This window comes from Camelina sativa, chromosome 15 (genome assembly GCF_000633955.1).
Source record: "Camelina sativa cultivar DH55 chromosome 15, Cs, whole genome shotgun sequence".
Taxonomy (NCBI): Eukaryota; Viridiplantae; Streptophyta; class Magnoliopsida; order Brassicales; family Brassicaceae; genus Camelina; species Camelina sativa.
In genome coordinates, this window is record NC_025699.1 from 851,612 (window position 1) to 867,742 (window position 16,131).

The following is a 16,131-nucleotide window of genomic DNA, read 5'->3' on the forward strand; positions in this document are numbered from 1 at the left end:
ACATGCTACGTTCTTGTGAATTGATTACAGGTTAAATATAGTTCCACTTCGTCAGAAGACCATCAGTTTGTCAGAGGTATCCCGGTATATGCAATCAGCCAAGTCCTTGAAAAAATCATAACCGGTGGAAATGGACCAGCTCTTCTCATAAATGGTGTCAAAAGACCGATGCCACTTGTTCGGATTTTGGAAGTTGAACTGTATCCTACTTTGCTCTCAAAAGCTCGGAGTTTTGGTTTGAGTGATGAATGGATCCAAGTAAGCCATTTGTTTATATTGTGCGCTATATTTCTGAGTAGATTCTTTATCATATGTCTTTGTGCTTACTGTCTTAGTCAACAATAATTATACATTTTCAAAACGATATACTATATTGATTGTTCTCACAGATCCTAGTCAAGAAAGATCCTGTTAGACGTCAAGTTCTGCGAGTTAAAGGTTGCCTGGCAGGATCAAAAGCTGAAAACCTTCTAGAACAAGGCGACATGGTTCTGGCAGTCAATAAGATGCCAGTTACATGCTTCAGTGACATCGAAGCTGCTTGCCAAACACTGGATAAAGGTAGCCACAGCGATGAAAATCTCAGTCTAACAATCCTTCGACAGGTAACACCATTAACTCCTGTTTCTTGAGACATATTATTATTTATTTATTTCTCTGTTATCACCTTAGTCTTTCTGTCGATTGATCAAAACACCTCTTACACCAGTGGTTTGTAGAAAAAAGGTCTACGTATTTTATTTAGTCTCTTGTTGGTTTGTTAGGGCCAAGAAATGGAGCTCGTAGTTGGAACTGATAAAAGAGATGGGAACGGAACTACAAGAGTGATAAACTGGTGCGGATGCGTTGTTCAGGATCCCCATCCTGCGGTTCGTGCTCTTGGATTTCTTCCTGAGGAAGGCCATGGTGTCTATGTCACAAGGTACTAGTTGTGAGCTATATATGAAATTTCAATTTGGTTTAACATAAAACCTCGTTCGTACCAGTAATTTGTCTCAATCGACTAGAATTCATCAGTTTCTTTGGTATTCTCTTTAACAAATTTTGTTCTCAGATGGTGTCACGGAAGTCCCGCACATCGATATGGCCTCTACGCACTTCAGTGGATCGTGGAAGTTAATGGGAAGAAGACTCCTGACCTAAACGCATTCGCAGATGCTACAAAGGTTTGTCTCGTTCCTTACAAAAGTTACACTTTGCATTACTTTGGACCTGAAGAAGAGTTATATGCAGCCCTTACAATCATTCTTTTACTCTGATTTTAAGTTTTGTTCTAAGATAGTTGCTTGTCGATTTGGTTGCAATAGGAGCTAGAACACGGGCAGTTTGTGCGTATTAGGACTGTTCATCTAAACGGCAAGCCACGAGTCTTGACTCTCAAACAAGATCTCCATTACTGGCCTACTTGGGAGCTGAGGTTCGACCCAGAGAGTGCTCTTTGGCGGAGAAATATATTGAAAGCCTTGAAGTAAAAAGCCTTTTTGGTAGATTCTCTGAAAAGCTCTCATTGCTCCAACGTTGTTGTATGTCTTCTATATACTCAAATTCTTCATTAATTTATACTAAGAGAACTGTCTGTCACTACAATTTACAGAAGAAAATAACTGAAGGATTTTACATCCAGTAAAAATGTTCAAATAAAAGATTATCCATGTCGTAAAACGCTCATCTTTCAAAAATGAGTTCGAAATCAAATAATTGTTTTAGGTCGATTAAATTTAGACTCTTGTCTAATATAGTAGTATATGATAAATCCGTTCGTGTCAAGCCGGACGAACATCTCAACGAGTTTGTCAGAAGGAATAGCTGGAGAGAGAGAGCATGAATCGCATCACGAAACTCTTCCCATGAGAAGATCGTCTGACCGTATTTGTTCTTGTCAAACCTCTCGAAGATGTCTCATATAGACATATTATCAATATAGTCACATATTGTATATTTTGTTTTTTTTCATACAATTGAGATCAAGCTTTGATCAATGTCCACTAGTTTCTTGCTTATTTTTATAAGAAAGACGACAAATTCATATTTACTGTAATTTAGGATTTTATTAATATATATAATTATATATAAGACCGGTATGGCTAATGACCCAACGGCCAACACATTTGGCATGTTGTTATATGTAAATGATATAATATAATAAGCGGAAAGAACATATGTATACTCTTATTAAACAAGCAATTTAGGTTGACTCTCTCATATGTCACCAATAACCAAAGCCATAAACTCGTCAAAGTTTAAATAGCCATCACCATCTGCATCCACCGCTTTAACCTTTTCGGCACAACTCTCCTCGGTCCATGTCTTTCCGATGCTAGTCATGGTCACATAGGACTCACTGGCCGGTATCTTCCCGTCACCGTCGACATCACAAAAATCAAACACTTCCTTCAACATCTTCTCGATGCATGTAGTAAACTCGTCGAGGTTTAGCTCGCCGTTACCATCCGCGTCCATCTCGTTGAAAATCTTTACGATGTCCTCCTGAGAAATTTTGGGAGAGAAAGCAAGTGCCGCTTCACGAAACTCGTCTAACGAGAGATTACCGTCTTTGCTCTTGTCGAACTTGTCGAAGACCCGTTTTGCAGACATTTTTCTTGAACTGTATATGTTTTTGTTTGATACTTTCTTCTCCTTTGTGTTTTTGAGAATTATATTTATAGGGTTTGGAAACTATAGAAAACACATATGTATTCCTATTAATGATGAATTACATTGGATTATATCCCTAGAAATTGGATTTGTTCAATCTGCATGTAATTAATAGTTGTTCACTCCATTGTTTATCTTACAATAACTCTCATATATGTTGTGTTAAAATGGAGTATAAGTTTTTGAGCCATCTGGAATAGTATTAAAAACCTTTTAAGTTTTGGAAATTTTGTCAAAAATTAGATGGGATTTTGTTTGACACATGTTAGTTAGTAAGCAAGGAAAAAAATAATGTAAATCAAGGGTGTATTCAATCTAATATTCCAAAGGATTTTAGTTTTTGTGAGATTTTAAATGTATTTGATGATTTTAAGGAAGTTTGTATGATTGTAAAATTCTTTCAAATACTACCTAAAACCATGAGATTTGGATTTTTATATCTTTAACTAAAGAAATCTTCTCAAATCCTTCAGAATTCCCAAAAATTATTAAAATCCAAATCCACAAACTCTTTTGAATAATAGTATATTTTAAGATAGACTTTTAAATTAGTAGTTCAATAACAGTAGATTTCATGAGAATTTTTAAAATTCATGATTGAATAACATAGGATTTGTAAATTTTACCCAAATCACTTAATATATATGTATGTTTAATACAGCCCAAGTTTATCTATTACATTAATATTTAAAATTAAAAAGTGTAAATAATTCTAGATAACTAAAGTGTGTTTCTAGATAATACAAAATTTAATTAGATAAGTTCCACTAATTATCTATGTGGAACTTATCTAATTAAATTTTGTATTATCTAGAAATACACTTTAGTTATCTAGAATTATTTACACTTTTTAATTTTAAATATTAATGTAATAGATAAACTTGGGCTGTATTAAACATACGTATATATTAAGTGATTTGGGATAAATCACGCCATCTTTGTGTGTCCTCCTGCCCGTCAGGTTTGGGCCCTAGCACATGTGCCGGTGGGCCCTAATTCCTTCCCGACGGAATCAGTATATGCAAATGTTGATCACTTCTTGGGGCAGCAGAATCATGTGGCTCATGTTGCGGTTTTCCCTTGGCTCCTGTGGTTTATTTGGAAAGCAAGGAATGCACGTGTCTTTGAAAATATTGCCGAGCGGCCGGAGGATATTGTTAGAATAGCAGAGGGTGAAGCTGCAGCCTGGCAGCAGGCTCAGATAGAGGACAACATAGTCACCAATCCCACTTTTCCAGTAGTTTCGGAGTTACCAGTTAGGGGCCTACTGTTTCCCTTCTTGTGGTCTTCTCTGGATATCGATGCTTTATAGATGGATCTTGGAAAGCAGGGGATTTGTATGCAGGTGCTGGTTGGTGTTGTACCTCGATCCAGACAACGTTGCTGTTTTTGGGAGCCAAAAATTTCCGGTGAAGTCTCTCTCCATTACATACTGAAGTTGAAGACTTCCTTTGGGCTTTGGGTGATGCGCTGCATGATCGGCCATGACTTCGGAGAGGTGGCTTTCTATACCGACTGCTCAGACTTGGTGAAGATGGTGTCTTCTTCTTCCGACTGGCCAGCGTTCTCGGCGTACCTTGACGACATCAACACTGATAGGGAGGAATTATCTTCTTTCTCTTTATCTTTAATTCCTAGAAATGCTAATGTAAGGGCAGATTTTTTGGCACGCCAAGCACATACGATTTTACTACCAATTGGCTCTTTTGAGCTGATCTATTGTTGACAACAAAAAAAAATTATTAAAAAATTTCCATTAATTAGAAGAAAAAAAATTACCAACGTTTTTTTTTCAAAAAAAGGTTGATAATGTAATTTACATATTTACCCTTCCCTAATGTTTCTCTCCGTCATCTCTCGCACTCGCCGACCATAGAGAGAGGCCACTTACCGTACCGAGGATTCACTCCGGCTTCTAAAAAATCGACCGCCGTCAAAACCGATTCCAAGCGAACCGGAGATTGAATGGAAGATGCAGCAGCTCCGAATTCAGGATCGGAATTCAACCCAGGAGCAAGACGCGGCAAATCTATCGATGAATGCCAAGACATGATTCAGAGAAGCTTCCGAAGTATATTCAAATCTTTGTTTTATTTTTCGATTCTTAATCCCATTGGTTCTTTGATTTAGCTCACTCTGTAAAATTTGAGATATTCATGAGAATTAGAGCAATCTAGGGTTTAAGGTTTTAGAATCAAAGCAGTTGACTCGTGGGGGTTTATAGGGTTTCTTAAGTATCATTTGCTATGATTTTGTCTGATGTTTGAATGTTTTTTTTTGAATATATAGACCCAATTGTGAAGTTTCTGATGGAGCAAATGGAGAAATCTGGGTGTAGAGTTGGTGATAATTTCGTTAAGGCTGTTGTTTGTACTGGACCTGTTGCTGGAGGTTACACTAAAGGAAGAGGGGTAAACACACACACACAGTTTCTAATGTTTCTTCTTCCTTTATGCTCTCGAGAGCTCTTTTGATGATTGTACCTTGATGCTGAATCTTTTGCTATATTCCTTTTTTTGCTTCAAGATCACTGTCTGCAGCAACTACCTGACCATTCAAGATGAAGTGAACCAAGTAGTTATACATGAGTTGATCCATGCTTATGATGAGTGTCGAGCCAAGAACTTGGATTGGACTAATTGTGCTCATCATGCTTGCAGCGAGGTGATTTCAATGTTAGATTAAAGCTTTTACTATGTAGCGCTAAACTGTTGTCATAGTTCTTGATAGGTTTTTGTGTTTGTGTGTCTTTGAACAGATACGTGCAGGTCATTTAAGCGGTGATTGTCATTTCAAGAGAGAACTTTTGCGAGGTTTCATTAAATTAAGAGGGCATGAACAAGTAAGTCACTGTATGTTGCATTAGTTAGTTCATATAAACACTTGTTGAATCATTGTTAGTGTTAACCAAATTCACGGTTTTTTCAAAAGGAATGTATAAAAAGAAGAGTGTTGAAATCGCTTCGTGGAAACCCGTATTGCTCGGAAGTAGCTGCTAAAGACGCGATGGAAGCTGTGTGGGATACTTGTTACAATGACACTAAGCCTTTTGACAGAGCTCCTTGAAGGTAATTAGTCTATCTACACACTCAAAAGACTTATTTTTGCTTCAAAGTTATGAGTTCAACTTCATCTTTGAAGATCATAAAAAGCCGGAAAAAACTGTTGGATTTAGCCTTTGAATTTTATTTTTCCCATGTATTTCTCACAATCCAACCTTTTTGGCCAAGTTCAAACGAGATAGTATTCTTTACATTGTTGTTTGAAACAGTGGAAAAGGTGTAATACAGAATCTTTTGGTTTCAAGTGAATTTTGCTTGAAAGTGATTTATGGATTTGGATTTTAACATCACACTGTGGAGGAATAGTAAGCTCTGAATCTAACAGTGTAATCAAAAATTGATGCTTTTGGGACAGAACAGAGTAAAAAAAACACATCATTTTTTAAGAAAACTAATTGATCAACTTTTGCATTAGATTGTTATGAATTCTTTTAAGCATATACAAGTTAGCAATGTTTGTTTTTTTCCAATTGATAATCACAATCAATTTTAGGATCCAAGTGATGGATTTAAATTATATGAGTTTGAGCTGAAAATGGTAGAAATGTCACAAGATGTCAACTTAAATGTTATATCGTCAATATGGTAGGCGATCAATTTCTTTCACTATTTTCTTCTTGTTGTAACAACAACCAAAAAGAAAAAGAATAAAACAACAACTTTGTATTGAGAGTTGATGAAAGACCAAGTCAAATTCTAATATTGGTAAATTCGGGGTTTTCATTAAATCACCTAATTTAAAGCATAGCCTCAGCTTAGTCACATTCAAATCTCTTTATATAACACTTGAGGTTTCATCTAATCTTTCCGACCAAAAGAACAAAAAAACTACAAACAATGGCTGACGCAACGGAAAAAGCTGAGCATGACCGTATTTTCAAGAAATTTGATGCTAACGGAGATGGAAAAATCTCAGCGGCCGAGCTTGGAGATGCTCTCAAGAACCTTGGATCGGTCACACACGAGGACATTAAGCGTATGATGGCCGAGATCGATACCGATGGTGATGGATACATCTCTTACGACGAATTTTCTGATTTCGCAAGTGCCAATCGTGGTCTTATGAAAGACGTCGCCAAGATTTTCTAAGCTTAACTGACAGTATGGTGCATGTGAGATTTAATCATGTTTAATTTGTTTTGTAATGACAATCATTTGATTAAGTATGTCTTTTTTTTTCTTTATGTCTTAATTTCATGGAGTGAAAGGTGTTGGATTATTCTTCAAACGGATTGTAACGATGTATTGAAGAATTCTCCATTCTTTAGTTTTTGTCATTTTGCGGTTTTGACTTGGTTACTTAAAATGCTCGAGATCTTTTGTTCTAGTCTATAATTATAAGTCTATTGACTGAGACCATTAGAGATGATTAAGCATGAATACGAATAAACCCAAATGTAGTCATTTCCATTGAAAAAAAAAAAGTAGAATTATATTTAGAACTTACTAACTCTGAGATTTTAATAAATTTTACCATATGAAATGTGCGAAGTTTGATAATATAGTTTTAAATATTTGTAGATACCTCTCTTACACAGTCACAGATCAATTAAACATCTTTACTTCTATATACTTTTTGCCATTTGCAAAAACACCTCTCATATTATTGTTTCTAGATATAGCAACACATAAGATAAAGACCTTATAACAAAAGAATGGTTGGTACCAATTGATCTCAACATTGAGGACCAAACACATATTACTTTAATATAATCGAATAAAATCTCACAAATAGCTTTGAGCCATCTACATCATTCATTGTTCCCAACAAAAAAAAAATATCTTTTTACAACTAAAAGTTAAAAAAAACTAGAGAAATAGAAGCCATAAAAAAGTCTTCAACCCAATTTTCTCCTATTAATTTGGATTTATTGTTTTCCTATGTTTTATAAAATATACTCCCTCCGTTTCATAATATAGGATATTTAGAGAAGTATTTTTGTTTCATAATATAGGAGGTTTCCAACTTTCTATGCAACTTTTAGATTAAATTTATATTTTATATTATGCCGACTTGTTTATANGAAAAAAAAAAAGTAGAATTATATTTAGAACTTACTAACTCTGAGATTTTAATAAATTTTACCATATGAAATGTGCGAAGTTTGATAATATAGTTTTAAATATTTGTAGATACCTCTCTTACACAGTCACAGATCAATTAAACATCTTTACTTCTATATACTTTTTGCCATTTGCAAAAACACCTCTCATATTATTGTTTCTAGATATAGCAACACATAAGATAAAGACCTTATAACAAAAGAATGGTTGGTACCAATTGATCTCAACATTGAGGACCAAACACATATTACTTTAATATAATCGAATAAAATCTCACAAATAGCTTTGAGCCATCTACATCATTCATTGTTCCCAACAAAAAAAAAATATCTTTTTACAACTAAAAGTTAAAAAAAACTAGAGAAATAGAAGCCATAAAAAAGTCTTCAACCCAATTTTCTCCTATTAATTTGGATTTATTGTTTTCCTATGTTTTATAAAATATACTCCCTCCGTTTCATAATATAGGATATTTAGAGAAGTATTTTTGTTTCATAATATAGGAGGTTTCCAACTTTCTATGCAACTTTTAGATTAAATTTATATTTTATATTATGCCGACTTGTTTATAATTGGTTAAACTTTTTAAAAGTAATTATTTCTTAATATGCGTGTTTTCACTAAAACATCTTATATTTTAAAACGGATGGAGTACTAAAGTTTCCGTAAATAAAATATTTTGACTAAAAATATATATATATATATATATATATGTATATTGCCACTCGTGTGTAGTATAAATACACACGTACTATGTAACCGTTGGCCAACGTCCTTTACTCATACGTCTCTCTCTCTCTCTCTAAGCAGATCTTTTTTTTTTTTCTTTCTCGTGAAATGGACCTCGCCGGAGAAACAAACAGCCTAATCTCCACCGTGNGGTACCAATTGATCTCAACATTGAGGACCAAACACATATTACTTTAATATAATCGAATAAAATCTCACAAATAGCTTTGAGCCATCTACATCATTCATTGTTCCCAACAAAAAAAAAATATCTTTTTACAACTAAAAGTTAAAAAAAACTAGAGAAATAGAAGCCATAAAAAAGTCTTCAACCCAATTTTCTCCTATTAATTTGGATTTATTGTTTTCCTATGTTTTATAAAATATACTCCCTCCGTTTCATAATATAGGATATTTAGAGAAGTATTTTTGTTTCATAATATAGGAGGTTTCCAACTTTCTATGCAACTTTTAGATTAAATTTATATTTTATATTATGCCGACTTGTTTATAATTGGTTAAACTTTTTAAAAGTAATTATTTCTTAATATGCGTGTTTTCACTAAAACATCTTATATTTTAAAACGGATGGAGTACTAAAGTTTCCGTAAATAAAATATTTTGACTAAAAATATATATATATATATATATATATGTATATTGCCACTCGTGTGTAGTATAAATACACACGTACTATGTAACCGTTGGCCAACGTCCTTTACTCATACGTCTCTCTCTCTCTCTCTAAGCAGATCTTTTTTTTTTTTCTTTCTCGTGAAATGGACCTCGCCGGAGAAACAAACAGCCTAATCTCCACCGTGGCTTCTTCTTCCTCTTCCTCCGTATCATCAATCGACACGAGCCTCGATTGCGATTCGCCACGTGGCGGAGATGTAGACCACGAATTGCTCCACCACCACCACACCGCGGCGGCGGTTTCTTCATCGTCGGTTTCGGTTTCTTCGTCTTCCTCCGCTTCAATCCAGAGAGTTCTCAGTTTAATCAGATCCGAGGATTCAGATTCGAGGCTGTTTGCAGCAAGAGAGATCCGTCGGCTAACAAAGACGTCTCATAGGTGCCGCCGACACTTTTCCCAAGCCGTGGAACCTCTCGTTTCGATGCTCCGATTTGATTCGCCTGAATCTCACCACGAGGCTGCTCTACTTGCTCTCCTTAACCTCGCCGTCAAAGACGAGAAGTATGTTTCTTCTTCTTCTTCTTCCCCAAGTTAAAATTTGTTCTGTTTTCTTCGTATAGTGATTTGATTAGTGATTTCTTCTTAGCTTGGAATTAATTAGTTAGGTAATCACCACTAAGATTAACATGAGATTAATTAGTTTGGTCTGTTTCGTGTAAGTTTATGATGATTAGATATGGCGTAATGGATAATTCTCGATCTTTATTTTTGTATGGTTTAAAAAATCAGATTGGGTGGATCAATCAACTTTTGTTGGCTATTGCTTTTTTTTGTTTGCTTGGAGTATACTCTATGTTTCTTTTTTTTTTTTACCTCTTTTGTTTCCCTTTTTGCTTCCTTTTGAAGGTTTTTTTTTTTTATTGTTACTGGGGGAATTCAAAATTTTGCCTAGGGGTTCGTCACAGTATACTACTACAAGGATGGATAGATAGATACTCTTCTTTATTCCTTTACTTTAATATTTATTCTTTGGTTTATGCGGTTTTCTGGAGAATTCTGACTTTTTTTCTTTTTCTTTTGTTTAATCGTTCATGTTTGGTGAGGTTTGATTGGTTTCTCTACTTGTAGATGGAAATTTTGATTGATCTAAAAGCTATATGAGTCATGTTACCTTTTCTTTTTTACCCTTAAGTCTTGACATTCCAATAGCAAAGCAAAGAATCAAGTTGTAAGATAACACTAGAACAAGAATCTTTCTTTAATTCTCTACCTAAACCCGCCGCAAATTCCACATCCTATTTTGCTTGCTTCCATTAGAAAGAGAGGACAATAACATGATGCATCAAAAAAAAATTTTATCCAAGAAGGGCTTTTAAATTTGTGTCAAACTATTAGATAAAACAGGGGATGATTTAAGTTTTTTTAAGATGGAAATCACCTGAAAGTAACTAACTCTTTGCTTTGGGGGCAGGTATGAAATAAGTTTGCACAGCTTAATTTATTAGCTCTTTCTGCATCTGTAGGCCCCTGCTTTACCAGACTTGAGTTTTTTTGGTGTATGGCTACTGAATCTTTCTTAGTTTATACGCAAACGACTTTGTAGTCAATTTCTCTTTTAGTCTAAACTCTGAGATCATCACTTTCTTTTTATTAATGGGATCCATCTAGTGGAGAGGAGAGGAGAGATGGAGCAAGCAAAGTAAAAGATACTAGACCCCAAGCCTTTCTTTTTCCTTCACTTTTCCTCTCGTATATAGTTTTCATTAAAAATATCTTTCCTACTTTTAGTTTGGTGTCCCATAAACATTAATTAATTAGGTCGGCTTGGTTTTCCTAAGAGGTTGTTAGGTTTGTGGCTACAACTCTATTTCCCTTGGTTACCATTCCTATGACTTTTTTAAATTGAATGCAGAGTTAAAGTCTTAGAGAAAGAAAGATTGATTTTTGCCTATTTGCTAAGAAACATATGTATGTGTCATTGTCTTCAAGACTATTCTCCTCTGAGACTATTATTCTAAGTTTTTGTTGTTGATTTTTCTAATCTTCAGGAATAAAGTGAGTATAATTGAGGCTGGTGCTTTAGAGCCAATCATCAACTTCTTACAATCAAATAGCCCAACACTTCAAGAGTATGCTTCTGCATCTTTGCTCACTCTCTCCGCGTCAGCAAACAACAAACCCATCATTGGAGCTAATGGCGTGATTCCTTTATTAGTCAATGTCATTAAACATGGAAGCCCACAAGCCAAAGCTGATGCAGTTATGGCCCTTTCCAACCTCTCTACGCTCCCCGATAACCTAAGCATGATCCTATCCACTAAACCACTCTCACCGATACTGAATCTTCTCAAGTCAAGTAAAAAGTCATCGAAAACATCTGAGAAATGTTGTTCTCTGATAGAATCCTTGATGGTTTCTGGCGAGGAGCCGAGATCAGGGTTGATTTCTAACGAAGGTGGAGTTTTAGCGGTCGTGGAAGTTCTTGAAAACGGGTCATTACAAGCACGGGAACACGCGGTTGGCGTGCTTTTAACGCTGTGCCAAAGCGATAGAAGTAAATACAGAGAGCCAATTCTTAGAGAAGGTGTGATACCGGGACTGCTTGAGCTCACGGTTCAAGGGACATCGAAGTCTCGGACTAAAGCTCAAAGACTTCTGTGTTTGCTTAGGGACTCGGAAAGCCCTAGATCAGAGGTTCAACCCGATACAATAGAAAACATAGTGTCAAGCTTAATCTCTCATATAGACGGAGATGATCAATCAGGTAAAGCAAAGAAGATGCTAGCTGAAATGGTGCAAGTTAGCATGGAAAAAAGCTTGAGACATCTACAAGAACGTGCTTCTACTCTTGTCCGTCCTTAAAACCTGTGATCCCCAAAACCGCAATCCCGAGGTTTCTTTCCAAGTATTTACTGTGGTTTGACCGGATAAGGGTGGTGAAGATTGATATATGCCAGTCCAGTTGCCGGCGTTTTGGTTCTTAGTGACTGGTTTTTTTTTCTTTTTTTTTACTCAAAAGTGTTCATAATAAAAAAGCTTTCTGTGATTTAAAGTCATTTTGTGTGTACATTACTACTATATATACAAACGCTTTTACTTTTAAAAAGTTTCACTGATATCATAATGGCATTGGAGTGTTCATTATATAATAAACCGAACTTATCCGACCAAAATACCCACACGAAGAAAGATATCTTTTTGACTATCCTTCTAGATTGAATTACAGAATTAGCTTCATAACTAAAATTCAGATCCACCAACTCTTTTGTAGAAGACCATTGAATTTTGAGGCTTATGATCTCATTAATAAATTTTCACCTTGCATGTCTTTAAAAGTTGATTACGTACACCAAGATCAACTGCACATCCATCTTACCTCATCAAACCCATACTAAAAGTAAATAGAGAGAGAAGAATCGAACAATCTGTTTGTTCTTTTAATGTTTTGGAAACAAAAAATAAAAAGACTGACATCAGTCCTTGAAACTGAAAGTACGTTTTGGATCCGCCTTTTCAGAGACGCTCACGTTCACTCTTCCCATGTTATCAACGAAACTGTCCAAAATTGAAAAATATCACACAATCATTTACTATTTAATATTGGATTGAAGTAAACTTAAAAAAAAAACATACAGAATCGTTATCCTTCCATTTATTGAAAACTACTATAAGCTCGAGCTACGATACAAAGATTTTTTACTCAATTCTCTTAACTCTCAAAGATACGCACAACGTCCAAAAAGATAAAAAGTTGTGAACTTTTAGACAGAACAGTTAAACACACAAAAAACTTCGGGGTTAAAAAGTAAAAAAACATAACTAAGAAAGTCACGGTCTCTTTCCCTAATTCTTCTCTTAAAACATTTATTACTACTTTCCCCGGTTTAATCATCTCTCTACCGCCGCGACTCGGCCGCTCCGGCGAGTTTCCAAGCCGAGGTTGTGATGAGTGGTCTCGTCTGCCACCCAAGCATAAGGCAACCATCTTTTTCTTCAACTCTGTATCCATCTCCCGCAGCAAAAACCGATAAAAGTATGCTCGCTTGTTTAAACCCGCTAGATCCGAGATGAACCGGGTCAAATCCACCTGTCTTCATCCGGTTCGTCCACTGTGGCAACGTCTCGTGTCGCTCGACCCGATCGGTTCCTTCCGCCGCAACAACGTTGAGTATCTGTCTCCCTAAATACACCTCTGACATAGCTCGGTCTTGACTCGGTAAGCTGTAGCTATCCTCGAGCGAGTCGAAAAGGCTCGAGTAGTAATGAAGCGCTTCGTTGAACCTATCGAGGAATACGACTCCGTTGTGGTTCGCTTCTTGCTCAACCACCGTTACGATACTCGGTTTAATAGCCTTAACCGTACCGAGAAGCTTTTCTATTGAACCGGATCGAGCTAATAACCGGTGGAGCTCAAAAACAGAATTAACCACTAAGGTTTCAGATTCGGGTCGGGTTTCGAACATCTCGGGTTCAAGATCCGATAAACTCTCAGCGGCTAAGCCTTTGAATTCGAACTCGACGCCTAAGTTCTGAGCGAACTGAGCTAATCTCCAACCTAACTGTTGAAGCGAATCCGAATTCTCCTTCTGCGGTGGTCCGACTCCGGTGAGACGAAACAACGGAGGTCCGCCGGGTCGGAGAGCTAAAGCTTGCATCAAAGCAGGCCATTGCATCCCTTGGTTAAGCCCTAAATCGATGACGTGTACTCTACGCGACGTCGCGACAGCTTCGAGTATGGCTTGGTTCGCCGTGAAGTGAGCGAATTTTAGGTAAGGGCAAGACTCGTAGAAGTGCATCTGAAGAACGTCGTCGAATGAGACGTCCGTGTCCGCCGTGTAGCCACGGTAGATACGGCGAGCCAAGGCTTGTGCGAAATAAGTAGCGACTTTTCCCATAGCTCCGGCTTGAGAAGCAGCGAGTGTTCCCACGCGTTTCACTAGCGCGTCGGCTAAGGTGAGATTATCCTGCTGAATCGCCTCAGCGCACGCCACTAGCGCGTGGACGAGTCTGACTCCGGTCTCTTGAGAGTCAACGAGCACCACGGGACGAGTTGACTCACCCGTAGACTCGCAGTAGGATCCGAGTCGGATCCTCTTGCTGCTAGCTTCTTCTTCTACGTCAAAGACTTCTTCTTCTTCCTGCTTTGGAAACGCAGAGAGACCCGGAATTGCTCTGAGATCGTATTCGGATCTATCCACAACACAACCACCGGTCGTCGGGTCAAGATCCGAAGAAGCCGGGTTGTTAAGTTCGGAGAGCATGCTCTCGACCCAGTTAGAGAGATCAGATGGGTTGTAATGAACAGTGTCGTTCAAGAGAGTAGAGCTGCCTACATCGTCGTTAGACAGGACCATCTCGAGCTGCTCAAGCTTCTGTGCAACTTCAGCCATCTCAGAAGATCGAACCTTGTAGCCAAGAACAGCAAGAAGCTCATCGTCCATGTTGTTGCTGTTGTTGTTGTTGTTGTCATCAGCAGCAGCCATCTTCTTATCCACCATTGAAGGACCTTCACGAGAAGGTGGTGGTGGGTCCCACGTTTCGCCATGTCCTCTCTTCATCTTCTTCCTTTACTACTAGCTACTTTCTTGTGATCGATGAGTTAAAAGAGAGACTGATGAAGTGATGATGATATAGTTGAAACAAAGAAAAAAGAGACAAAAGAGATGAGTTTAGATATAAGTAGAAGAAAGGAGTTTACTTTACTTCATGGGTTGGTAAGGTTTTTTTATTAATGGGGATTTGAAAAAAAAAAAGGGATAAATAATAAATTTGTGGGTCATTTTTTTGTGATTTGGTTAGAGACAAATTTTGTGGAAAGAAAGGGAGATTCTGAGAGGAACAATATGTAATAAACACGAGGGAGAGTGTGAAAGAGAGAGGTCCAATTAGAGAAGTGATCTGTGAAGTGTGTTTAAGAGATAAGATTCAGAGCATGCCACTATAGTTTGGCATCTGTTCTTCTCTCTCTCTCTTTCTTTTATCTAACTTCAAGATTTTTTACTCGTTTTTTCTTTCTTTTTTTTTGATAAAAACTTGTGTTATTAACAGCCTATTGGTTGTGAAATTAGCTAGTTTTTAATAAATTAATCTGTTTAGTAGTTTTGCTAGTGAAACTTTACTTTGAGGTTGTAGACTTGCATGCTTTCTTCATATTTGTTGGTAAGATTTTTTTTAAGTTCTGAAGTATAAAACTTTCTTTTAATAACACTGTCATAGTCTTAATCCTTCTATACGATTATGATTACGACTTAATTGTTTATTAAATGGCATTAAATATCGTCATATTCTTGCTTACGACTTCGTTGTTCTTAAACCGAAACGGAACCAAATGCGTGTTAAGATAATGGCATTCAATCAATATGTATGCCTTTTTCAAAGTTTGTATTTTCCTTCTGTGGAGGATATATATTTATCTTTACAATAGTTGTTTGACCGGACTAGACAATTGCCATATGAGATCTTTTTCTAGTGACAATAGTAGAAGTTCAACAATTTAAAATTTGATAGATTACTGTGAGAATCCTATTCCTCTTTAATCCATTTTCCTACTTATGGATAGTTCTAACTCCTACTCATTCCGTGACTTTAAATAAATAAGTTCATCCATAATTTGATAGATCATACGCACGTTCGTTCTACACCGTAACAGTTTTAAATCGGAGCCAGGATGGTATGACAGAATTTAAAAGTTCGACAATACATGGAAGCAAGAATCCTATGCATGTTTTCAGTAGATACTGCACTGTCAGGTGTCATACGATCAGTATTAAGAGATTCTAATTAAACTCGAGCATCTACAAGACAAGTATAGTAACCAAATTACATAATATGATTCAACCATTACTCTCTAATTTACCAAAATGCTAAAGTTTTTGGCGATAATAATTATATTTTCATATTATAATAAAAATAAACAAATTTGTTTGTAGTTATGCATTATTTCATTGAGATAAAACTACGGCTCAAAGTCACTGAGGCGGACAC

The 16,131-nt window shown here is 36.5% G+C and overlaps 5 protein-coding genes, 1 long non-coding RNA gene and 1 pseudogene across 6 annotated transcripts; 4 read left to right on the forward strand and 3 right to left on the reverse strand.

Annotated features, from left to right (window-relative positions):
- LOC104744431 overlaps positions 1–1,643 on the forward strand; it is a 9,930-nt pseudogene extending 8,287 nt beyond the window's left edge.
- LOC104744432 (probable calcium-binding protein CML34) lies at positions 1,766–2,651 on the reverse strand. Its single transcript, XM_010465489.2, has one exon. The coding sequence runs from the start codon at positions 2,593–2,595 to the stop codon at positions 2,200–2,202; it is 396 nt and encodes a 131-aa protein (XP_010463791.1). The 5' UTR covers positions 2,596–2,651; the 3' UTR covers positions 1,766–2,199.
- LOC104744433 (mitochondrial inner membrane protease ATP23-like) lies at positions 4,499–5,986 on the forward strand. The gene is made up of 5 exons (XM_010465490.2): positions 4,499–4,726; positions 4,945–5,066; positions 5,182–5,319; positions 5,414–5,497; positions 5,587–5,986. Exons 1-5 carry the CDS (start codon positions 4,621–4,623, stop codon positions 5,719–5,721), a joined length of 585 nt encoding a protein of 194 aa, XP_010463792.1. The 5' UTR covers positions 4,499–4,620; the 3' UTR covers positions 5,722–5,986.
- On the forward strand, positions 6,445–7,034 carry LOC104744434 (probable calcium-binding protein CML28). Its single transcript, XM_010465491.2, has one exon. The coding sequence runs from the start codon at positions 6,555–6,557 to the stop codon at positions 6,804–6,806; it is 252 nt and encodes an 83-aa protein (XP_010463793.1). The 5' UTR covers positions 6,445–6,554; the 3' UTR covers positions 6,807–7,034.
- LOC104744436 (U-box domain-containing protein 7-like) lies at positions 9,155–12,253 on the forward strand. The gene is made up of 2 exons (XM_010465492.2): positions 9,155–9,708; positions 11,196–12,253. The coding sequence occupies exons 1-2, from the start codon at positions 9,290–9,292 to the stop codon at positions 12,007–12,009; spliced, it is 1,233 nt and encodes a 410-aa protein (XP_010463794.1). The 5' UTR covers positions 9,155–9,289; the 3' UTR covers positions 12,010–12,253.
- LOC104744435 lies at positions 10,007–11,188 on the reverse strand. Its single transcript, XR_760638.2, has 2 exons — positions 10,586–11,188; positions 10,007–10,454 (listed from the first exon to the last, which is right to left on the reverse strand). It is a non-coding gene; the product is annotated as an uncharacterized LOC104744435 (long non-coding RNA).
- On the reverse strand, positions 12,778–15,041 carry LOC104744437 (DELLA protein RGL2-like). The gene has a single exon (XM_010465493.2). It carries the CDS (start codon positions 14,703–14,705, stop codon positions 13,044–13,046), a length of 1,662 nt encoding a protein of 553 aa, XP_010463795.1. The 5' UTR covers positions 14,706–15,041; the 3' UTR covers positions 12,778–13,043.